The 25,233-nt window shown below is 37.4% G+C and overlaps 2 protein-coding genes across 4 annotated transcripts; both read right to left on the bottom strand.

The window, feature by feature from the left end:
- Positions 1-333: 333 nt before the first annotated feature.
- Positions 334-8,714, bottom strand: LOC134332278 (digestive cysteine proteinase 2-like). The gene is made up of 11 exons (XM_063013853.1): positions 8,636-8,714; positions 8,091-8,156; positions 7,919-8,011; positions 5,240-5,412; positions 4,881-5,130; positions 4,579-4,774; positions 3,969-4,159; positions 3,782-3,873; positions 2,605-2,766; positions 2,031-2,220; positions 334-879 (listed from the first exon to the last, which is right to left on the bottom strand). Exons 1-11 carry the CDS (start codon positions 8,679-8,681, stop codon positions 692-694), a joined length of 1,647 nt encoding a protein of 548 aa, XP_062869923.1. The 5' UTR covers positions 8,682-8,714; the 3' UTR covers positions 334-691.
- Positions 8,715-9,982: 1,268 nt separating this feature from the next.
- sytl1 (synaptotagmin-like 1) lies at positions 9,983-24,135 on the bottom strand. Of its 3 annotated transcripts, none has more exons than XM_063013823.1 (15): positions 23,946-24,135; positions 21,407-21,539; positions 21,114-21,256; positions 19,347-19,485; positions 18,388-18,439; positions 18,261-18,282; positions 18,103-18,173; positions 17,285-17,374; positions 17,012-17,178; positions 16,215-16,317; positions 15,082-15,243; positions 14,894-14,972; positions 14,172-14,274; positions 13,855-14,048; positions 9,983-12,129 (listed from the first exon to the last, which is right to left on the bottom strand). In XM_063013823.1, exons 2-15 carry the CDS (start codon positions 21,520-21,522, stop codon positions 11,987-11,989), a joined length of 1,584 nt encoding a protein of 527 aa, XP_062869893.1. In that variant the 5' UTR covers positions 21,523-21,539; positions 23,946-24,135; the 3' UTR covers positions 9,983-11,986. The 3 variants fall into 3 exon arrangements, with proteins under 3 accessions (XP_062869893.1, XP_062869909.1, XP_062869900.1); XM_063013839.1 differs by having other exon boundaries at positions 14,172-14,271; XM_063013830.1 differs by having other exon boundaries at positions 18,261-18,279.
- Between the last annotated feature and the right edge of the window lie 1,098 nt (positions 24,136-25,233).

The following is a 25,233-nucleotide window of genomic DNA, read 5'->3' as shown; positions in this document are numbered from 1 at the left end:
CAAGGACACTAGCAAACTGCAAAACTAGAGAAGAAGCAGCCAGGAAGAAAAAGGAGAGGGTAATTGTCTGTGGCTACCACTTACAAAAACATTCCTTTTGGGGGTTGCACATGTTCCTCTCCAGTGCACCTGTTTTCACTTTAATGTGCACTAAAGCAGTGGACAGATTAATATCCCTAAAGTTTATCTGAACTGATGTTAAACTATGATAATTGAGTGTTCACTTATTTTTGTGAGCTGTGTAGTTAGGTATTGGCAAATATTATTGGTTAGGGATAAAAATAGATTTGACAAGATTTCACTGTAATTTTGTAAAGCAGTAAGGCTTACGGATTGAATCAAAACATTTATTAAAAAACCTGTATAATCAAAAACAAAAGTATCAAGAGTCACCTGTGTGACACTGTTCAATAGTGCTGCACAATGGACAAAATATTGCAGTGACTTTACAAATACAAAATATTGCAACAAAACATGATCACATAGTTGATCAATGATTGAAAATATTCAGCAGACAGCAGATTGTATGAGTATTGTGTTGATCATAAGCAGCTGACACGGTCTATGCTCTCGCAAAATACCATGAAAATGTTTTCCTGTGCATCCCTGCAACAAAAATCCAACTCAAATAATCACGCTCGACAAACATAGCATGCAGAAACAGTTACATGCACAGAAACAATACTGTACATTAGGCCAGCGTAACATAGGTTGCCCCAGTTGCTACTCCGCAATTGTTGTCCTTCATGGACATGAGCACATAGCCGTCGTTGCCCCAGTAAGTAGACCATGAGTTTTTCACCAGCCAGTAAGGCTGATCATCCAGTACCCCATAGCCAACCACCAGCACAGCGTGATCCAGATCATCAGTCCCATTTTCTAAATAAACAAAGACATGTATTAGACACATATATTAGTTCTTTTGCAGCCGTCCAGTTTTTTTTTTTGTATTCTATTCATGCATTTTCCCCCACAATCTAGTCATATACAATAACCCAGTTGTAACTTCTCTACTGCTGCAGAGCTCTAGCTGAAGGCGAAGCCGAGAAGGGCAGTACCTAACACACACCCAGTCAAGCACAGGTAGTCAACAACTGTTTTTTACCTGCACGAGGCAGGTCTATATAAAGATCAGTATCGTGTACAGAACGTCACATGCTGATCATCATTCCCCATCTCTGTGCAGGTGCAATTGAGCAGCCACTAGAGGCCATAGTTGCAGCAGCAATAAGGAATCCCTTTAGCCTGCCCACCCTCAGACATAGCCAATCATGTCTGTGTAGCAGCCTTACAATGTACGAGGGATCAAAAAATTTCTGCACTTTTATATTTAGGTTGGAAACGGTGAGGTGGGAGGAGTAGTAATTGGTCGTGTCCAAGAGATAGAGCTTATAGTCTGGATTGAGCACCATCTGATTTCCACCTTTTTGGTCTGCTTTAAGGTGAAGAACATTTTCATGTGATGATGTAAAAGCAATGGTGCATCAGTGGCTACACACTCAACCAAAAGATTTTTTGCTGATGGCATTAAAAAGTTGGAAGGTGACTAGAAAAGTGATGTCATCTGTTTTTGAAATTCTTAATAAATACATTTTTAAAAAGTGCAGAAACTTTTTAAAGAACCCTCGTATAATCGACTGTCATATATAGCTCAAGGGCCCGACAGCGGCAGCATTGAAGAACCTGGATTCAAACCCACAACCTTCTGATCAATAGCACAAAGCTCAACCCACTGAAATACTACTGTGCCCAAATTGGACAAACTAAAGTTTTTAAATTAAAATTGATAAAACTTGACAGTTATTGCATTTCCATAAACTAGACTAATTTAACTCACATTTAGCTTAAAGTAAATGTTACATTTTTAATTTAATAAGAAGGTATGTTTACTTCCAGTCTAAATATTGCCAATTGCACCATGAAAGTAATTGTTGGTGCATTCAAAAGCATTTTTGCTTGACAAAACAAATGTGACTGTACCCATTTAAAATTCTCAAAATTATGTGGCAGATGTATAAAAGAAGACTTACTGCAAGCTGGTTCATAATACACGCCATTACTGTAGAAGCTAAAGGAGCGATGTGCAGCATCAATGCCTACTGCAGTAGGACCACGTTTAAACAGTGCTGCCTTCAGAGCCTCAATATCACCACTAGGTACGGTGGTGTAGCTATTTACACGGGCTGTCTGAGACGATGAGTTATAATGGCACAGTCCGTTCTAGAACAGAAAAATGCAACAAGAAAATGTATAGTCAATGCACAATTCAGTAAGCTTCTGACTTTTCTTTTTGAAATCTTCACCCATTCTTCTCATGCAAAAACATTAAGTAAATGTTGGAAAAATCCTGCTAAAAAAGCTAAACTTTATATGGGGTTAATCAGCATCACTTTAATTGATGGCAGGTCTCTACTATTTAACATGAGTTTAAATATTTGTTTGTTTTGCAATATAACTGCAAAGATTATAGATCACATTGTAGGTGGAAATACATCAATAAATCTGAGATTTATTTATTTTAGTCTGATTTTCTTACATTACAAAATCCTGGCATTTTAACAGGGGAATGTAAACCTTTCATGTGCAAAAGAGGGTTATACACACCATGCCAGTGTATCCTCCATAACTCTCTGCAGTGGAGATGCCACCATGTTTCATAATCCACTCAAATGCTCGCCACTCCTCTCCACCATCACAGCCATTGTTTCCAAAGCCCCATGTACAGTCGATTAACATCTGCTGAGACAACACCACCCGTTCACCTGTCTGAAACACAATTAACATGTTTTGGGTGTTGGATTCTGTTGATTTATCATATTTAACATTTTATTCCAATATTTACTTTATAAATAAGCAACTCCGATCTTAATGAAGGTTACCTTGGACCCAACACTACGTTTAAGATGTAATATTAAAAGCTTTTTTTTTTTTTTACCCCTTTTTCTCCCCTTCTAGCGCATCCAATTGTTCAATTAGCATCGTGCTTCCTCTCTGTCTATGCCGAACCCTGCCCTGACGGAGGTGATTGAAGCTAACCCGTATCCCCTCCGAAACACGAGCAGCAGCCAGATGCATCTTTGCCACCCACACATCGACGAGTTTGGCGCCACCTAGCGTTGCATGCGGAGAGACACACCCTAAGGGCACCCTCTCCCATCTCTGTGTAAGCGCCTCCAATCAGCCGGCAGAGAACGCAATCGCATTCTGACAGAGAGAGACCCACATCCGGTTCTTTGTCCCACCCCCCACATGAGCAACCGGCCAATCGTTGCTCATATAGCCACTCAGCTTCGAACCGGTAAAGCAAGGCTGGATTCGATACCACGCTCTCAGAATCCAGCCCTGGTTGCAGCGCGTTTCTTTTTACCGCTGCGCCACCTGAGCGGCCTATTTATTTAGGATTTTAACGTTATGTTTTACACACTTTGGTTACATTCATGACAGGACAGGTAGTTACTGGTTACACAAGATTCATCAGTTCACAAGTTTAATGTCAAACACAGTCATGGACAATTTAGTATCTACAATTCACCTCACTTGCATGTCTTTAAACCGTGGGAGAAAACCGGAGCTCCCGGAGAAAACCAATGCAGACACGGGGAGAACATGCAAACTTCTTGCTGTGAGGCGACAGTGCTACCCACTGAGCCACCGTGCTGCCCCAAAGCTTTTTTATAAATTCAGTTTTTATGTTTTTAATTATTCAATGTGTGTTTAGATATTCAAACCATTAATTTAACAAAACTAGTTTACATCCTGTTTGTAAATTGCATGCATTTACCTTTAAAAACAAAGCTCCTTCCACTGCTCCGGTTGCAGCAAAGCTCCAACAAGAACCACACACAGCCTGGTCTTTTACAGGAGTCACAGCACCTAAATCCGATACACAACCAGTAAAAGATATATAAATTCAGTACTTTGTCACAAACAGACATGCACACTAATACAATGTAACAAAAAAAACACACCATACAGCCTCCAATCCAGAGAGTCGGGTAAGCTGACAGAGCTGAGTTCAGTAGGAAAAGGCTGAGCTTTGTTGGGGGTCTTTCTTCCTTTCATACCCCTCATTACTGCCAGCTCTTCCACTGAGCGATCAGCCAGGTGATTCACAGAGAGAGTGAATGTCAGGCCTGCCCTGTTCATGGAGTGCACATACCTTTATAAAAAAAAAAAAAAAAAAAAAAAAAAAAAAAAAAAAAAAAAAAAAAAAAGGGTGTTCTTATTTTGCACTTAAATCACAATTGCTCTTGGATATTTGGATAGCACAAACCTATTATCCAAACAAAACATGTAATCTAGTGTATTAGTAACATTACGCTAAACTTCCAAAGAGATAAGGCAAGACATATTTGTTTACTTGTAGCAGGAACATGAAAGATGAAATTATATCCTAAAAATCCATAAAGACACTTTTCTGCCTAACTGCAATTCTGAACCTTTAAATAATTACATACTAAATGTTGACTACTTTAGTTGTAATACCTCCATGGAAAATTAATGTCATGAAAAAGATGCATTAGCCTTTTATGAATTAAAGCTCTGTGCCCTTGTCCTGAAAATCTTTTTTTCCCTCACCGAACATTATGCACAAAGATGTGCTCTCTTTTCTCATGCTCCAACTCATCCTCATAATCACGCTGATATTTTTCCTTGAAGTGTCCAAATAAGCGATGAGCATGGCCAACTGGAGAAGTATGAATCAGATCTTGAATGGGATTGGCCAACAGCCGATGCTCCACTCCTGGACCTGGAAATGGGCCACAAGACATACCTGGTAGAAAAAAAAAAGACAAATTAGACATTTTATAGTGGGTAAAAAAAACATGTATGTACATGGCAATGTGTAGTAATGAAAACAATGTCTGTGATCAAGACACCTTCTGGTAGATCAAAGTCTTTAGAATCAGTTTTAGGTTTAAAGTCACTGTAGTCAATGAGGTATTTGTCATAGTGGGAGCCCAACAGTGTATTGTAGCCCATCATCTCATAGTGTTGGGGCACTGCCAGTGAAGCCCCTTGTTCAGGGTATGCCACCCACAGACGGTAGGTGTTCTTTTTGTGCCCAATAGTAGTGATGTTCTTCCACACCTCACACAAAACTCCAGCATAGTATTCCATGTGTTCAAACTGTACACAAATAGACAAATCCCAGTGATCAGGGATTACACAAGTTTATGAAGAACCATAAAACCATCACAACCCAATGCTTTTTAGACACATTAATCCCAGCACACACCTGAAAGCCCTGAAGGTCAGGCAATGCAGACTGAGGAAAAACTGGGTTCTCCTTAGTGCCATTAACTTGAAAACATTTCATGGCATTAAATTCAGTCTCAGTGGTCACTGGTGTGATCTTGTAGCTGACGCCTTGTTCTCCAGAAGCTCCAAGCTGAAAAGTTGAGACCTGGCCTGCCAACAGGTTACCACAAAAGCAGAAATTACAGGTATAGTGTTATGTCTAAACATGACATACTACTTGTGCAGAGATAAATGCTAGAAACAGACAGACTGCCAGGAGACATTAGATGTTCCGCAAATGTAGAAATCTTTAAATCCAGGTTAAAAACTTTTCTTTTTTCTTATGCCTATGATTGAGCTCGAAATTTTTGCTATTACCCTCATTTTTACCATATTTCTTTGTGTTTCTCATGCTCTTAATAATTTTTTTATAGAGTAGTGTATGAGTGTTTGTTGACATTACTGCGGTAAGTTGTGTAGTTTAATGAATCAGTACTAGGTGATGCTGTGTGTTCCACCTCGGTGGGAATCAGACGAGGCTGTGTGATACCGTCTGCCTCATAGTACCTGTGTTGTATCAGTACTAGGTGATGCTGTGTGTTCCACCCCGGTGGGAATCAGACGAGACTGTGTGATACCATCTGGCCTATAGTACTAGAAAAGGTGATGCTGTGTGTTCCACCTGACCCGTAGTTTAAGGATAAACAGTAAAGACGTCTGGGACGCCTGTCTATTTAAGACAGAGATATCACCATGGACGAAATCGCTATAGCAGCGTCATTGTGTGGCAGTAGAACTGGAACACTGTACTATTGGTGACGACCGGTAGTATAAGTTACTTTGTCTGCTGTCAGTCTGTGGGATAGTCTTAGTATTTAGTATTGTAATTTCCCCGTTAATATGTATAATTAATCACTTATAATAACGTGTATCTCTCTTGTTTTAATTTCATATTTCTTAAATTGTAGGGTATATTTTACAATATTTTCTTTTAATTTTTCATGTTCTTAATTTGTATCTCTCTTGTTTGAATTTCATGTTCTTAATTGTAACTAAATGTTTGCAAGAAGTCTTTCTGAGGTTCTAGATCTCAGGAATGTTTTAATGCTTTTAATTTTTCCTTATGTAAAGCACTTTGAATTGCCACTGTGTATGAAAGCTGCTATACAAATAAACTTGCCTTGCCTTGCCTAGAATGATAGCCAACATGACATGGCCTCAAAAGACAGCTGTTTTTATTTTCTGGAGAGCATTTTTGTTTTTTTATGCCTTAACCAAACATTTTGCTTTAGGACCAAAAACATCAGTCTGGTTTTACAGGTCTATACCCATGCAAAATTCAGCTTGAATAATTTTGGATCTAGAATTTAGCTGTTACCGTAATCTTTAACTAACTGGATCAGATCTGTTAAATTAAGAAAGTAAACTAAAATCACAAAGGTCAGGCTGGGCAGTTAAGTTTCATGGCAGTGTTTTTCAGGACTAGTGCTAGATTACTCTTGCTATGCACATTTTATGGTTAAGTGAGTTTTAAAGTGGAAAGGCTTAGACTTTGAAACAGGAATACATAAGGCAGCCATTTGTGAAGTTTATTATCATAGACTTAAGTAAGAGTCTAAAGCTCAGTGGTTTGATGGCATTATACATTAGCTGTTTTTAATATCCAGAAAAAAGTCACATTAACTCCAGAGCCCACCTGGAAACAATAAACACAAGGTAAGCATACAACACAGAGGGGGCACAAATCCATCTCAGAGCTTGGAGGAATGCACCAAACTCGGCTCCTTGAAGTTCTACAGCACACAACTGCCTGCTGCTTACCATGCAACTTCATTAAATGAACTGTTATTCACGGATTATATTCATGTGGAATATTATTCAGGGCTTAATATTAATTAGTGTGATCTATTCTTCTTGGTATACATAAGTGTGTGAATGTTTTTACTCTAAAAATGCCGATAGTTTCCACTGATCTTGACTTTTAGTAAAGGAGACACTTCAGTGTTTTTGTGGTGGACACATTCGTTGGAGTAGTATGGTTATTTTAGAATGGACTGCACAAGTGTTTCTTCTGGGCGCACACACACCTGATTCTACTGAAGTAATCAACAGAGCAGAACAGAATGTCTCTGTCTAGGTTTCTAGGGAAGGTTTACTTTAAGACTAAGGACAATGTATACATTTAAAAAAGTATACATTGCTACAAATTACTCTATGTGATCTGTAACAATTCTATGTGATCTGTAACAATTATTTCTAGGAAATAATGCTGTTAAGTGTGACTGAACCTTTACTAAAAGTACAATTTCAAATTGCAGACTAAATAAAGGCATAAGCAACAAATAAATAAACATTTACTAGACATGCAAACTGATCTGCCACTCAGAAAGAGTACAATCCTAGCAAGTGGGTCAAAGCCTGAATTAAAATCAGAAGTTGGAAGCTTGAAGGCAACAGTAAACCATTAACCTACTGATCAATGCCCAAATGTTACTTCTGCTTACACACACAGCAGATCATGTAATCATACAGCCTTTCCATAGCTGGATCAGGTACAATTGAAGTCAATTCATACAAAGCTGTTCAAGTTCACAAGACTAGGGCTTAATGCATCAGGTCAGGACTAGCACTAGACAGTAATTGTGACCCAAACTTGTTAGTTTCAGGCTAAACTTACCATGGTAGTAATCAATCCGGCTTCTCCTGCCCTGTAGATCGTACCAGGCTTCGAATGGCTCCTTGATTTCAGCATAGGGCAACGAAATCACACCTTTAACAGAGTGCCAACATGATTATCAACTAGGAGACAAATGCATAACATTTAAGGAAGAAGCAGTTGAGTTTTTTACCCTTTACGTGATACATCTGACCAAAATCAGGAACTTTTTTCTCTGCAAGGGGTGAGCCATTTATCACTGTAGAGACAGAAAACCTGTATTGTTATTTCTTTATTCAGCAATAATGATGTATAGACTACAGTGTTTAATACATCAGTGTTCCATACACCTGATCTTTCCCAGCAGACATGTCCCCATTGGCTTATTACAGGCTGTAAACAGTGTTCACTTGGAATAGTTTAGTAATATTAGTAGTTAATTTGTAGGTAAGTCACACCGTATGGATTACTGTTAGATTTAACACATTTATTAGCCCAAATACATTTGGTTGCAATAAAGTGTAAATGTACGTTAATAAAATGCCACTGTATGTGGGCTATGTGTGTTAAATACGGGTATATTCATATATAAAAGTCGGGTCAATTGTATGAAACACGATCACTTTTACATGATGTACGGAACACTGTGTCTACACTATATTAAGCACAGGTCGGAACACAGAATCAAACAAACAGATAAGAGCACGTAATTATTTACACTTTAGTAAAGAACCCTACCTGAAGCACAGCCGAGCAACAAGGCTACAACTAGAAAACTCCACATGGTGAAGCAAGGTCACGGTCAGTAAGACATACACAGTTAAGCAATTCAGATAACAGCACAAAACAAATCCGAACTTCAATGTAACACAAAAAGCTCTCGCCTATGAACGCACCCGGCTCCAAGCCACATCAAGTCACATGACTCTGTGCGAGCATCGTAATCACATGATTACAATCAGCTGCTTCACTTTTAGGTTCCTTCACTCCAGAGCTGCGTTCAATTCACTTCAAGCTCACTACATTAAGTGCACTAAACAAAGCACGATGAACTAGATTTTACGCCTAGTAGTACTTTTATACAACGTGGTATTAAGTGTGTGAGTGAGTGTATTGTTTCAGACTTACAGATTCACTTCGCGGTCCCTCTAGTTAGCCAGTTTTGGATATGCTTTGTTAGCAATAACAGTGTGGAATGTACACTGTTGTTAGGGTTGCGTAACACGTATACGTGAAGATAATAAAATACTAGACAAAATAATGATAATAATGTAATAACAATACATACAGACCAGCTTCATAACATATCAGGATATTGTGTAACCCGAGATTTGATGAAACCCAAAACGAAAAAGTCATTTGGGAGCTGTACATAATACTAACGGGTCATGGCTAGGCTATTGCCATATATAAAGACATATTTTGCATTTTATGGTTTCAGATTAAAGCCTAAACATTTATATATAAATATTGCTCTAAATGCAGTAGTAGTCCTACAGAAAAAACACATTAAAGCCTGTTCAACGAGTGAGTTGTTAATTAGTCTAACTGTATCAGCCTATAAAGTGCTTTAACAATTAGCAATCACATGTGGAATAAAGTAACCTAAACACAAAGTACTAAAAAGTCAAATAGGTGTTGGCATTTGGAAAACCTTTAAGACTTCTTTTTTCTTTGTTTTATACTAGTAGGGTGTTTATTCTTCTACATAAATGGGTGCTACTGTAAGAACTGCAATTTCCCTCTGGGATCAATAAAGTATTTCTGATTCTGATTTTGACTTGACAATTAAATTTTAACAAGACGTTCTATGGCACAGACTAGTAGAATTTCTTCTTCAGAAATAGTCATTCGAATACGCAGCACTCAGGATTTAGGAATTTAAGATTCTGACAGCAAAGGTTGGTGTTGTGCTGTAATTTAGTTAATTCACTGTAAATATAAAGGGATTTATAATTTAAAGCCTAAGACACTTAAACTCCTTTTATTTGACAAGTAAGTTTATCAACAGATAAGAAATCAAAAGTTTGCAAATGGAGTTGCCAGGTCAAGGTGCACAAAATGAAGAGACTTTAAACATGGTCAACATTTTGTTTATTTAACTAGCAGTTACGCATGTTAATAAGCATGATAAGCATAATAAGCATGTTAAGCATGTTAATAAGAGAAGAATCACATTATTTTGTACTATATTCTTTCTACCTTATTGCACATTACCAGCATACTAAAGCACAATCCTTGCTGCATTAGCCCACAGAACATAACCATATACAGACAGGTGACAGTAAACAGCAAAAATTTAATAATTAAGTAGAACAACGTACTGTAAGTGTGTGCGCTGTGAAATGCATATTTCTGTAATGGTTTGGGTTCAACTATCGCCTTACAGGTAAGAGGGACTTGTTAACTAATTGATCATTTAATCAACATGATTGGAACATTAGAAAATCACCATATGCAGTAGTTTTCAAGGTCACCAATCCTATCCCAGTTTAACAGTTATGGAAGATAATGAACTGGTGTATTTGACATCACTTTCCACCACCATCATTACAAAATAAGAGTAATATCTTTGAAAGATGTTAAGTTATTAAGACAACTGGTGTTCCATCCATCCAGTACAGTTTCAGAAACTTGTAGAATGTGAGTTTGTAGAAAGATTTTTTTCTGTCACCTGTCCACAGATGTCTGACTGGCTTTTACAATGCATAGAAATAAGAGGAGAGGAAAAATGCCACCACTTCTATAACTCCAGACATGGATAACTAATAGCAATGGGCTCCACCTATAGCTGTAGCTTTTACATCAATTGTAAGGGAATGAATAAAAAGGTTTGTTATATAGAGATATAAAAATAAGTATTTCAAAACTGATAAACATTTAACAAAGAGGGACTGTTACAATATATTAAAACACTGTAGTGCTATAGACACTGCATTTTTTAAAATTGCCAGTATTTATCAAAATAATATATTAAAGTAGATAGCAACACCACAGTAAGTAACAAGTAAAACAATAAATACAGTTTGTTCTTTGTTCTCTAATTCAACCTTCTCTAAAAGTTCATACACGGCTAGTTAACATGAGCTAGATCAGTGTACTGTCTTGCTGTTTTGGAGTGTGTAGGGGTTTGCATAGATTGTGAAGGGCCACATTGACACTCAGTGCCACACACCGTCTGTGCGTGTATAGCATGGTGCTTCATTATGCACAAATTGTGGCACTGTTGCTGGAGGCACTACAGCAGCCTTGGCAATCAAAATTTGTATGACCAGTGAAAGCATGCCAATAAGTGCACAGCTATCTCCCAAATCTTTTCATACTGGTTAAGTACTGAAAAAGCAGTGATGATTATTGTATAATTGCAAACACAGCAAGATAGGTAGCTACTGTTTCCCCATACACTACACTACTACCTTCATTATCATCCTATTTTACTTGCTAGATTACTGGATTACTGGCCACTCTCTAGGCAAGGTAAGTTTAAAAAAAATAAACTTTACTATCTAATAACTGTTGCAGTCAAAGTAAAGTATAGTTACACAATTACTCATAGAATTTGGATAACAAAACATTTAATGTGTATTGACTTAACACAAGTATTATATTAATTTGTGTGGGGAGGGGTTTGCAGAATGTTATAATGTTACAAATGTTTAACAAGTTGCCTGCTCTAGCATATTTCCCAAAAAGTTACATACTGCAGCCTTAAGCAGATAACATCAAGGTACATATACCTACATATTAGAGTAAACAAGCCCTTTCTGTACATTGTGTAAGCTTAAATGATTTACCAAGAGCAATTTTGATCAAAACATTTACATTCATCAAGTTTTTGCTCTTATGATTATTGTTTTGTTTTGTATTTCTGTTGACTTGGTTTCTGTGTTGCACTGAATTCAGATTAGACTAAATAAAGCTTTGTCTGAAACCACAAAGATTCAGCAAAGGCAAATTAATCACGCAGGGAAGAAATAGCCTTGACAAAAAACCTTCAACCTTAGTGCTGATTAATCAGCAAAGTTTAAGACCTAGATGGAGAAAATGACCAGACTGTTCTGTTTAACGGACAAGGCTTGAACATGTGTGTTACTCTGAGCACAGCTGTAGGTTGGTTCTGATTGGCAGAGTAGAATCTACCCATTTATTGGGGTGCTGGATCACAGTATTCCATACGCTGGTCTCCTCTTCAGTGGAGTCCATCCAGCAAACCTCCTGACCATAACTCACACCTATAAATACACACACACACTTTAATTGGTTCATGTATATTAGATACTAAATAGCATTTAGTGGTGTATTTCCATTCATACCAAACTATTATGCTTGATTTCTAACCTAATGTTTTGTTATAAGTAAGTCATTTTAACATCTACAAGCAAATTATACAATCTTTTACATTTCTGTGGTTATTCAAAATTCTAAAATTGTACATTTACATTTAGTGCTGTTAATTGTTTTATTATATTTTAATTAATTTTCAATTAGGTTACTAAGGCTAGTCGCTTACCTAGTATTTGTCTGAGTTTAAAATTTAAAACTAGCAGCAGTGTTTTGGATTGATGTAGCATAAAACTATTTAAAAAAAGGCAGATGCTATTTGCACCCCTGGTGTAAGCAGCAAAGTGTACAATTTGCACCCTGGTGTAAACAGCAATTTATACTATTTACACCCAAGTGTAAATATCACAAGATTACAAATAATTTCGCTATTTTTTATATTATTTTCAGATTGTGTAATATTTTCAGATTGTATTATTTACATTATACATTATCTACACTCAGGTGTAAAATAGCAATATATACTGACATGCCAAAAGTGTAAATGTAAATGTAAAAAAAGTCTTGGTACAGGAACTAGTATCATGTTAGGTACTCCTTTAGCCTGGCTAAGTGCAGCAGGCATTGGTTCCACAAGTGGACGGAAATATCTGGAGGGGTGTTGACCCGTGCCATCTGGATAGCCACCCACAGGTCAGTATTTGTAGGTGCAGGATCTCTGGTCCCTCTATGACATATTACCAGTACATGTGACACTGGGACCTACCACCGGTCTGGTACCCACAATCTTGCCTCACTCAAACTCCAATAATTCGCATCGCCTTGCCATGAGTACACTGGCCAGTGGTCAGCCTTACTTACAAGATAATACCTCACAACTTGGGCATTCCCAAGTCGTCCCCAGGTAACGCCACTTCATGATCAATTTACTGCTATCTCTTGACCTTTAGCATGTCCATGTATAGTGTTTATATACTGGTGTGAAACTGAAAAATATACAACCTGAAGCAAACAGCAATTTATACATCCATGTGTAAAAAGTGATGTATTTGTTTGTACCCTAATATAAAGAGAAATATATACCATTCACACCTTTGTGTAACTGTCTAATAATAAGACTAAGCTTTTTAGCTATCCTTTTGCTTGAACCCTTATTTCTGTTAAGCTGCTTTGTGACAATGAGGCTTGTCACACATGAAAAGTACATTTAAATTAGCAGTGGTGACACTGATAATTCCAAAGAGCTTTTGTTGGAAGTGTTCAAACTTTTAAAGTGGCGCTTTTTCTGCAACTCCGCCCTCAGTCGTTGGTAGACATGCGCAGTTGAGTTTGTTTGCTCTTTTTCTTTTTGGGGTACGAATAGCTGTACTGTGTGGGGAATGCTATGTGTACCCGGGTGCAAATAGACACTCCGTTAAAAAAAACTGTTCCATCCCCAGAACTAAGAAAGACTCCTTAGAATACAGATACACTCCTATATTTTTCGGATAAGTCAGCATAAAGTAGACAGTTGTGATGCTCCCAAATGAACATTTTGCTGCAATCTGCAACATCTGCTATCTGCAAGTGTTTGTTTTGTCCTCAGATTCATACTGGTCATCTCTAGCCTTTAAATCCAGCATTTAATCATTACACGTCAAAAATATAGTAGAAAGGTAAATGAGAAAGCCCCGTACCTGAGCCTGTGCTAAGGCGCACTCCCCCGATGCAGCTGGAGGAGTTCCACACAGTGATTTCAGTACAGGCCTGTGTCAGGTCACTGGGTTGCAGGCCATCATACACCATAGTGTGGTTGAACACGGGACTTACTAAGCCACGGACTGCCCGTGTCCGCTGACCACTAAATCCACTCTCATCTGGCAAAACCACACTGCAACAAGACCATACACACCATCCCATTTTCCATATGTATAATTAGACTTTAAATTATATATCTGTAGAAAAAAGTTTACATTTTGTTATGTGACTAGTGTTACCAATTTATCTCATTTACCTTTTTACATAAATGTTAAGAGTGCCACGTTTTGAAGGAGGGAGGAGTCCAACAATTTCCTTTAGCCAAATATGTAGCTCACCAGTTAAAGGGAACCCTCCTTCTGGAATGATAAATTCATAACTAAATCTCACATACATTATCTTTGTGTTACAAGATTTAATCAGAACCAAAATATAACAAACACACAAAATACAAATTGCTGGGGTGCTCAGGTGGCACAGCGGTAAAACACGCTAGCGCACCAGAGCTGACATTTCGAGTTTGTCGGTTCGAAACTAAAAGTCGGGAGAAAAAGGGGAGAAAATGCATTAAAAAATGCAAATTGTTGTGCAGCAATCATCCTTCTAGTTCAGCCATTATGCGAGCCATCTCTCATTTAGCTAAATTATATTTTTCATATGGCCCTTGGGTGGTGCCATGGTCTATTGTGCTAGCCCACCACTGCTGAAATCTGGGTTCGAATCTCAGTGATGCTGGCCGGGCATTTACAAAGACATAATTGGCTATGTTTCTTTGATGGCTGAAGCTTTGTACAGGGTATTTCTGACTTACGGCTAATCTTTCCTGATGGAACCAGACCTGTTGTGACCCTAACTAGGGTAAAACGCTTTATAAAAATAAAATGAATGAAAAATTTCTCATCTTTTACTAATGAAGTAATGTATAAGAAAAACACTACAGATTACAAGGTAATATAATTTTTTTGTGTGGGTGGTGACCTTCAGAACCAGGTGGCAGGTATTTAAGAGATACCAAAATCGTTCCTCTGCTGATAATGGCATCCGGATTAATTTGTACCTGAAAGAGAGAGAGATGTGTAACCAGACAGAAGTCAGATTCCTTTAATTTAATTAAGTTTAACTGACTCTGTTTTGTTGTATGTAAGTGTAAGTTGTAGTAAGCCCACCCTAGGCTGCAGAGGGTACCAGGTTGGTTGACTCTGGCTCCAGTCACACTGGTTGAGCTGCACCTCCACCTCCCCCATGAAAAGGTTTCTTCGCACACGCTCCATATGCCATACGGACACACTCAGCACACGCGCTAGCAGATCTAATTTACGCACTTTATACTGGGAGAAAGATGGGTACTTGTCAATAATGACAGAGACAGAAACTGAAAGTATCCTTAATGTAATCTCTTCAAAATTGATACAGTAGTACCTTGTAACTCAACGTCCCCTAAACTCAAAATCTTTGAAACTCAAAGCCCTTCGCCGAGAAATGTATACCCTTAAACTCAATGTTTCCCTTGAAATCAATGTTTCAATTTGTTGTTTTTTTTTAAATATATTTATTTAATTTCAAATTAACAATGAAAAGTTTCTTTGTTCAGCGCTCGGCTTGAGCGGTGCGGTAAAACATCATAAAAGTGCGCAATGAGACGAAACTGCATTTGTGTAGAATAACCGTCAGATTCACTCTGAAAGTGTCCACATGTATCTGTGTTTAGCCGTGTTTTTCTCACTGTTTCACTTTTAAACTTGTGTTATAGCTCGGGGTTCTCAGAAATTGTAAGAATCAGCATTTTATTTCAGTTTTTTATATTATATTTGTGTTATTTTCAGTGTATAAGTGTCAAAAACAACTCCATTATTTTACTATAGCCTAAAATATATGCAGTTCCATGGGACCATGGAAACAAATCATACAAGTCCTAAATGGTTTGTGGTGGGATGTGGGACCATATCTACTACACAAACTGCACTCCAGAACTTCCCATATCAGATGACTGCAAAGGAAGGTGCTTGATTTTATACGGGTATTTATCAAACCACTCTTGAATATTTTCTGTATGAGAATGTTTAAGTTCTTATCATCCCGACATACAAGAACATCACTGACTCCTGTTATGAAATCTGACATAATAGTGCTTATTATTAGCTGGTTCATGATGTTACTTCTACAGCGATCAACCCATTATGATTCACCAGCACAGTTGTATTTGTAACTGTCTCTTTTTAGTCAAGCTCCCTTTGCATATGCTATTTTTCTAATTGCTCTTTGTCCACTGCCCGAAAACTCCTGTCAAATGTATTCTTACTTTGAGTGTTTCATTGTAGACAGGGTTTAGGGTTTTTCTCTTCACTGATGTTTTCCTCTTACTGCGAGATGTGTTGTCTGGTAGAAGGTACACTTTTACATACCTGCAATAAAAATGCAAAGTTGTATAATTGTAAAATTTTTGAACGTGTCATTGCAAAACCATGGGCATTCATATCAAGTTAGTCTACAACTTCAGTCTTCCAGAAATGCTTTGCTTTATATTTAGCTAGAGATTCAATTTAATTCGGCTACTAGCATAATATCTGTGGTCAAGTAAAAACAGGGATTTAGGGATTACACGGGGTTGAGGTCAGGATTCTGTGCTGGCCAAACAAGTCATTATTTCTCCACCAAACTGTGCAACCTGTAATTCGGGTAGTTTTCCTGGCATTAACTCAGTTTAGTCTGTCAGACTGCATGATTGATTACATTAATAGTTATTTCTGTTCATTCAGATTGCAATGGCATTGTGCTGTACTCCACTCCAGCTTCTACCTGTCATTGTGCATGGTGATCTCAGGCTTGTGTGAGATCACCTTTAGGTCTTAGTGATTCTTTCTGTCAAACTGTGTGGTCTATGACTTCATGGACAGAAGGTTATTGTGTGATGTATGAACTTTACAACATAAATTTTGACTGACTTATTATTTCACTGCCAATATTTTTGTAAGCAATGGGTGCAGCAAAACTGGCCAAAATATATGAATGATGATACAATGCTAGTGCATTTAAGTAGTTATGATTAGGTACATGAAAGCTCTTATTTATATTAGTCAGTGTCTGTGGTACACTTACGGGTCTGAGCGACTGTTACGCGCTGGAGCCAGATCCTGACAGCAACACACCTGAACGTGAAGCTCCTCCTTTTTAGTGTCATAGTGCAAAGACAACTGGATCTGGCCAGTCACAGTAACACTTCCAAAATCCCCAACACTGTATAAGCTCATCAGACTGCCCCCCATCTGTACCAAATAGTTATAGAGCATGGGAATACATATTTACCCAGTACCAGTCAATTTTGGAGGTATTGCAAATACGTACTGATACGCATGTATGTGTGTATCATACCATATGATTGGATTGCAAGTTATTAACTGAGCCATATCTTGTGTAATCCAGTTCAGTGCTGCCAGAATCAATATCACCCTCTGAGTCAGCCTATGGACAAACACAACTGTAGTACCCACTATTCAAGTGCACTGTACAACAAACCCTACCCAAAGTAGGTGCCCAAAAGTAGGTGGGGCAGTAAATGGAATTAATAACAGAAAGTAGTTGTAAACTATAGTTTATAAGTATTTAATTTAAAACAGCACAAATATGTTTTACCCAATCAATACAAATTATTTATTTAATGCCAGTAGCACACTAAATAAAGCTGTAACAGCGGCAATGTAAGACGTTGTGGTTAGATTCCATGTTTCAGCCTATTTTTGGAAAAAAAAAATCATTTTTGTTCCAGTAACAAAAAAAAAAAAACCTTCAGACTTAATCAGCAAAAGCCAACATCTGTCATGGTATGGGGGTGCATCAGTTGCATATGTGTAAAGGTACCATTGATGCAAAGGCGTGTTTACCTCTTTGTTACATTATCTTTTGAGTTGAAAGCTGTGAACTACTTTCACAACTATTGAGTTCAAACAATTACAGAACGTTGTTAAAAGGAAAGATGATGTAACACAGAGGTAAACATGCTTCTGTCCCAATGTTTTGGAACATGTTGCAGCTGTTTTCAATAAAATACAGATTAAGCATTATTTGCAAACCATTGTTGTCAGTTCTATTTCCATTTTTCCTGCTGTTGCAACTGTTCAAGGAATTGGGTTTGTATATGGACATATATGAATATGGAAATGGCAGTTAAGTGCATGCATGTGTCAGCATACCTGCAGTGATGTGGTTGTATTTTGCAGTAAACTTTCCTCTGTTTTTACATCTGTAACATTTTCTAAGACTTCTGGGTGGACAGGAAAGAGTCAGGGATGAAAATTGTTTTGTCAGATTTCTGTTGTTATTTGTTCCCCAACATATGTATCGAGCTTACCTTCTTTCTTTTTGGCAGTCTGCTGAAAAAAAACAAGAACAGAATGTCTCATTTACAGTTATATTCATAAATACATATATTTTAGCACCATTCAATATTCTACACACAAACCACATGCCACACTGACCTTTGCAAGCTTTGTCCTTGGTCGTGGTTCAGGGGCAACACTTGGGTTGGGACTGAGAAAAGAAATTGTTGAGGTTAGCTATGGTAATGCTTTTGATGACTTTATAACAGTATGGGAGATAGCCTCATGGTCATACAGGATTTTACAAGGATACAAAGAGTGCTGTAGTTTCATTTTCATTTTCAGCATTTAGCAGACGCCTTTATCCAAAGCGACTTACATTACAGTTACAGTATACAGTCTGAGCAATTGAGGGTTAAGGGCCTTGCTCAAGGGCCCAACAGCAGCAACCTGGCAGTGGTGTGGCTTGAACCAGCGACCCTCTGATCACTGGTCCAGTACCTTAACCACTAGGCTACAGCTGGCCCTGTAGTTATTAATATGTAAATACCCAATCGGCGCAAATGAATACTAATAGCTATAGTCTCTAATAAATCTCAATAAATACAACTAAACAAAATTCATTCATTCATTGTCTGTTTTACCACCCCTTTATCACAGTCAGGGTCGCAGTGGGTCTGATTCACTGTACGAAAGGCAGGAAACACCCGGACAGGTCACCAGTCCATTACAGGGCAAAAAGGGCAATTTTAGAAGCTCCAGTTAATCTGACTGCATGTCTTGGGACTTGTGGAAGGAAACCAAAGCACCCAGAGAAAACCCACACAGGAAGACACAGGAAGAACATGCAAACCCAGGTCCTTCTTGCTGTGAGGCAACAGTGCTACCCACTGCTCCACCGTGCCACCCTGTCTAGAAATTTCTAAAAAAAATTCTCTGAATGATTAACTGGAAAACACACTTTGTCTTTTCTAAAATGTTTAGAATACTCCTACAAGCTTATTGTGGTTTTTCTAAATAAGAATATGACAAAACAGGCATGACACTGTCCACAGATAAGTGAGCATCATGCATGATTTTATCCTGGTCTAATGTAATGACCAAAAGGCTGCACACACCTTTCTTTTATTTCCTCTTTTACTTTTGTTTCTACATCTAGTATTTCGGCATTTTCCAGATCTGCTCTGTCACCTTCTGCGCTGTCTTCTTGCCGATCAGATGTCTGCTGCTGTTTTTGATCCTCAAATACTGACATCACTGGTAAATATACAAAAATACCATTCAAAATATAGCAAACATGTTAATCATGTTAAACATCAGCCTAATTATTAGCTTTTTACTGTATAGGACGTGCATGCTGAATTAACAAAATATGCAATCATTTTAACACTTGACCCTGTATTATAAAATAATTTTTTTTTTTTTTTATTAAACTTTAGTGATTGTAAAAAGGTCTAAGAGCAGTTGTTTGGGTGGGTAATGTAAGCTTTTAACACTTATCAATTCTCCAGTTTTTATTCCTAAATGAAGTTTAAAACATGTTAAATTTGTTTCTTTTGGGATCTAGAAAGAATAGTCTGTGGTGGCCAGCATGCAGTTTACCCCTAGAGTAGAGTTTGGCAAATCATATCAAATTAGTCTAAATGGTAGAAGATGAACATTCATTTATCTTTAGTAACCACTTCCACTAGGTCAGGTGGGTCTTGAGAATAGTGACTGGCTCAGTAGTTTACTTACAACCATTTACAGTGGGGAAAATAAGTATTTGATCCCCTGCTGATTTTGTAAGTTTACCCCCTTACAAAGACTTGAACAGTCTATAATTTTTATGGAAGGTTTATTTTAAAAGAGAGAGACAGAATATCAACAAAAAATCCAGAAAAAAACATTAAATAAAAGTTATAAATTAATTTGTATTTAATTAAGGGAAATAAGTATTTGATCCCCTACCAACCAGCAAGAATTCTGACCCCCACGGACCGGTTATGTGCCCATGTGGCACACAAATTAGTCATGTCCCTTGTGCAGGTCTACAATCTTGTCCCTGACGTCCTTTGATAGCTCTTTGGTCTTGCCCAGGGTGGTCGAGAGATTTGAACGGAAGAAACAGATTCTGTGACAGGAGTCTTTTATACAGGGACAGGACTAATTGTGTGCCTTTTGTGCACATAACCGGTCTGTGGGGGTCAGAATTCTTGCTGGTTGGTAGGGGATCAAATACTTATTTCCCTTAATTAAATACAAATTAATTTATCATTTTTATTTAATGTTTTTTTTCTGGATTTTTTGTTGATATTCTGTCTCTCTCTTTTAAAATAAACCTTCCATAAAAATTATAGACTGTTCAAGTCTTTGTAAGGGGGTAAACTTACAAAATCAGCAGGGGATCAAATACTTATTTTCCCCACTGTAGAATAGCCAATCTACATCACACTGCGTATTTTTGGAAGAGAAAGAAACTCATAGTACAAGAATGAAAACTAAGCAGACATGGGAACATGAGAACATGCCAAACGTCTTACAAACAGTGACCTGAAGTGGAGTTTGAACCAGGTCCCCAGGACCCTGGAGCTAATTGGCATCCACACTACTTGCTGCGCCACCCAGCTGTACTGACAGATACATTGGTAACTATACATTTTCCTGAAATGTTAGTGAATTAGAATAAATAATTGTGATGCCCTGTCCACAGTGTGTTTCCATCTTGCACTTAGTGTTCCCAGGACAGACTCAGCATCTCTGCCCAGGATAATGTAGTGACCAAATTGATAAACAAATTTGTTGTTGTGTATGTTGAAAATGTTGCTTATCCATGTACAGGAATATACAGTGGAATTCTTTTTCCACACTGTTTGATTTAAATAAGCAGTGAGAGATTGGGTGACCTTTGCCTTTTCTTTTGCGCTGTATGGTGTTTTGGACAACATCGACCGCTCGACTCTGATGCCTCTTGGCTTGTACCTCATCAAACCATGTGCCTGTTAGGAATCGCAGTTGTATAGGGTCTGACTCCTTTTGTTTTAGTTTGCTGAATAAACACACACACATTACATGAATGCATAATATGCATACACAATAAGCATGTTCACTTTACAAACCCTGTTTGACTTAAATTATTTTTTTTCCCATTACCATCAAGTAATATATATACAGTAGACATACTTGGACACACACTTACCTGATCCGCCCTTCCTCTCGGTTGCGTAGCTCAGCATCCCTCAGCAACACATTTAATATGATGGTTTGTTCGATCTCGGTTAGGTGATCCAAATCCAGCAAACTTTTCTTCTCCATAGCAGAATTTTCTCACTCTGAAAAGAACATCAGCAGCATACGCATTTATTCATTCAAACGCATATTACATAATAATAACAAAAAATACAGCAGCAAAATAATTTAGTCTAATCATCATAAATCAACAGCCCATCTTTAACCAAGTTGCATAAAATCTATGTGATTAAACTCACATCTTGTTATAGTACATGTACATAAAATTATTATGCATACATCGACACCAGAAATGCAAAAATATGTGTGTGTGATTATTTAACTCGTGTGTTTGTTTGACATTGACTTTACTGCCTTGCTCTTTGGGGTCCCAGAGAGCTCAGTGTTGTGTGGGTTAAAAATGACACTGAGTTCTAAATTAACCAACTTAATTAACTAAATTAACCTGAGAGAGAGACAGGGTTGTGAATGGTTGTGTGTGTCTATAAGAGAGTCAGCTGTACCCTTAATATGAACAGAAACTAAAACATATGAAAATATATTGCACTTAATAATGTATTATAGCTGGGGTCTCTGATATTCCAGCCAAGAGTCTAATATTATACTTAATATTATTTCAAGACTATTGAATATTGAATAATAAGATTGTTGAAAAAGGCCAAGGGTATTTTGTGAGCTGTTAGAGGCTTGGGGGTCTTAGAAACACCAAACAGAACATTAGTGGGTTAAATTAGTATTATTATTATCATCATCAAGGTCACGTTGGATCCAGAGTCTGCTGGAAATAATACTCAGGCACAAATACACCATACACAGAATGGAAGTCCATAGAGCGTCACACACATTTACATACACATAAAAACAATTTATGGCAGTATTCAAGGAGGAATGTATAATTGCTTTGACTGAGTGATAAGTATAAACAGCAAACGCTTGAGAGTGAGGCAGTAATCATGTCACATTTGCACCTGTGGGAAGTAAAATTTTTTAAATCTATCTATATAAACACAGTTAAACAATGTCTCTTGACCTGTTTTAGGATTTGCGGGCACTGCAAATTAAGCTTTGCAAGTCTACCTACATAAATACTTGAATACACATACACTATTTATCATCAACCTCATAATAAAAGTCAAACTACAAACCTCTTAGACTTCTTCAAAACTGACCGCTGACATTGTTTTATTTAGTCTCTTTTTTTTTACTGTCATATCTAGGGAATGTAACCTACTCCTACCTAATACTTCACTGAATCTGCACTGATTAGGGTGGGATTCATGCAAATGAAAGTTTAAATTGAGCATGATTATATGTTAATGTGGGGCAGGAAGAAGAAGTGGGGCAAGTGCATTTAATAAAGTGTGATTAAAACTACACAGTTTACTACACAAGCCAAGATGAAAAATATATGTAACATCTTGCTAGAACCCAAACTGTTATTCAGGCTCCACAACGATAAGGATTTTCTTTCTGACTGCTATTATTCAATAAAACATTTTTAGATAAAGTTTCACATTTTTGCTTTTTTTAATAATTGCAAATTGGATTTATCCTCTCATTACCAATTATTATACTGGGACATTGGAGAAGTTTGTATTATAAAGATTTAAGTTGGGGGTTTGTATATGTGTATTTTATTTTTCTTTTATTTATTATTTCGGCTGTATAAATGGGTGTAAATCGAACATTGAATACAGTGTTGGAGGCTTTAGATATTGTACATGTAAATGTGTAGTGGTCACTGTTTGTTTGTATGTAAGTTCAAGTTTAACAATGTGAAAAATAATACAAATAATTGCAAATTGACCAGGCTATCCAGCAGACACAAACCATTTAACATGCTTTACAAGATGTTTTAGTGTTGGTATGCAGTGCTTCTTCCCCAAAACATAATAATGTCCATCTCTGCCAACAAGACTTTTGATTCATCTGTCCATAGATTCATTGTGAAACATCCTGGTGGGCTTTTCTTTACTGTATTTTGGAAGTAGAATATCTATTGTAGTGTCCTTTCATTGATCATTTTTATTCAGTGCATTCCTTCAATGGAGACAAACATATAAGTTAAACCCCTTACAAGCTTTAAAATTATCATTTTAATTACATACGTTTCTGAGAGGATAAACATGCATGTCGCTCCAAGCCAAAACACAGTGCGCACGCGCCGAACAGCCAAAAGTGTTCGGACTAAGTAAACAAAACCTTAAGTCTCAGAAAATAAAATCTAATTCTTTTACTTTACCTTTAAAACCCATTTCGGGTCGAACAATATATGTACAAACTTGAGAGCTGTCACTTCTCAGGAACTATGTAATCACCTCACGCCTTTAACTGTAATTTCAACATCTTTACTTTTCACAACTCATCAGGTAATTTCCTCGCGTATTGCATGATATACCTACGTTTACTTAAAATGTTAGTATATTTACCACAAATACAAATGATTATATATGTGCAAGTGTGAAACTAAGGTAGTGACAGAAACTCACCTGTTTCCCTTTAATATCTCCAGGATTCTGACTTTAGTCCACCTGAGGAGCGGGGTGCATTCCCTTAAGCACAGTAACCGTAACAATAATTTATTTCATTGAAAGCTTTCAATTTTCAACGTTGGCATCAAAAGTTCTCTGAAGGATCTGGTTTCTGAATTAGAATAAGCACCCTATACAAGTCCGAGCACGCCCCTTCTGGCGCAGTGCAAAGCATGAACCGGATTTGAGGGCACTGCATAGGGAATGTACCATTTTTGAATTCACATCATGTCCATCTTTTTTGGTTAGTGCCGTCTAAAGCTCCAGAGGCCCTAGGCAAAAACTTCTTTGGGCACCCATTTAACACCCCCAACTTACCCAGCCTACATTTACTTGGGTTCCAGCTGGCACCCAGCTGTATTTGTCCCTCTGGAAAACCATTCAACAAAAAGCACAACACTAAAGATTTGAAGTTAAAATACTTCTTACTCTTGTTTTTTTTCTTTTAACAGTTTAGTCTGTATGTTCCATACATTAGCTAGTCTTTTTCTTTTGCAAAACATCTACCATTCTGGAAGGTTTAAACTGCTGCTTATGTCATTTCAAATGGCAACAAATAAACCTGAAGTAGAGCAATCATTTGCATTCATTGCATTTTAATTATCACTTCATCCTGGTTGATTATCTACTGTGATCCATTTACAAGTTATCATAACTGTGTTCAACGCCCAGTTGGCTGCCCTTACAGTCATCGCTTTACAGGGGATATTACTTTGAGGTGGACAATGCTGTCCTGAAATCCCGGCCAGGGCTAGCTGTGACATCACCAAAATTTAAATATGTTTTCTTGTAAGTATTTATAAGAAATGTTGATCTCAACCAGCACATTTTACTTCATCATCAGGTATTATTAAGTAAAAAAATATTTACTTACTTACTTTAAGTAAGTAGGCCACCCGTCCCCAATACTTTAAACATACACACAACAGTCAGTGTTTATGTACTGTACAGTTCTCATGGTTTCTTTTTTTTTTTTTTTCTGGGCCCTTTTGGGGTTTTTTTTTAACTTGCTACACTAAACTGACCCTTGGTGTGAGTGCATTTATGAGTGCAATAGATTCAAAATGTTGTGACATTTCTACACAGTGTAGTACTTTACACAGTCCACACCTGTTAAACACACGGCCACATGCACAAGAACACCCACTGAATAAACACAAGCAGAATGTAATCATTATGCAATTACATAAGCACAGCCACCGAAACAAAAGTGCTAAAATGCCCTACATTAAAAAAATTTTCCTCA

The sequence above is a fragment of the Trichomycterus rosablanca genome, chromosome 2 (genome assembly GCF_030014385.1).
Source record: "Trichomycterus rosablanca isolate fTriRos1 chromosome 2, fTriRos1.hap1, whole genome shotgun sequence".
Lineage (NCBI taxonomy): Eukaryota > Metazoa > Chordata > Actinopteri > Siluriformes > Trichomycteridae > Trichomycterus > Trichomycterus rosablanca.
Note: the sequence above shows the minus strand (reverse complement) of the source record. Positions and strands in the feature narration are given on the sequence as shown.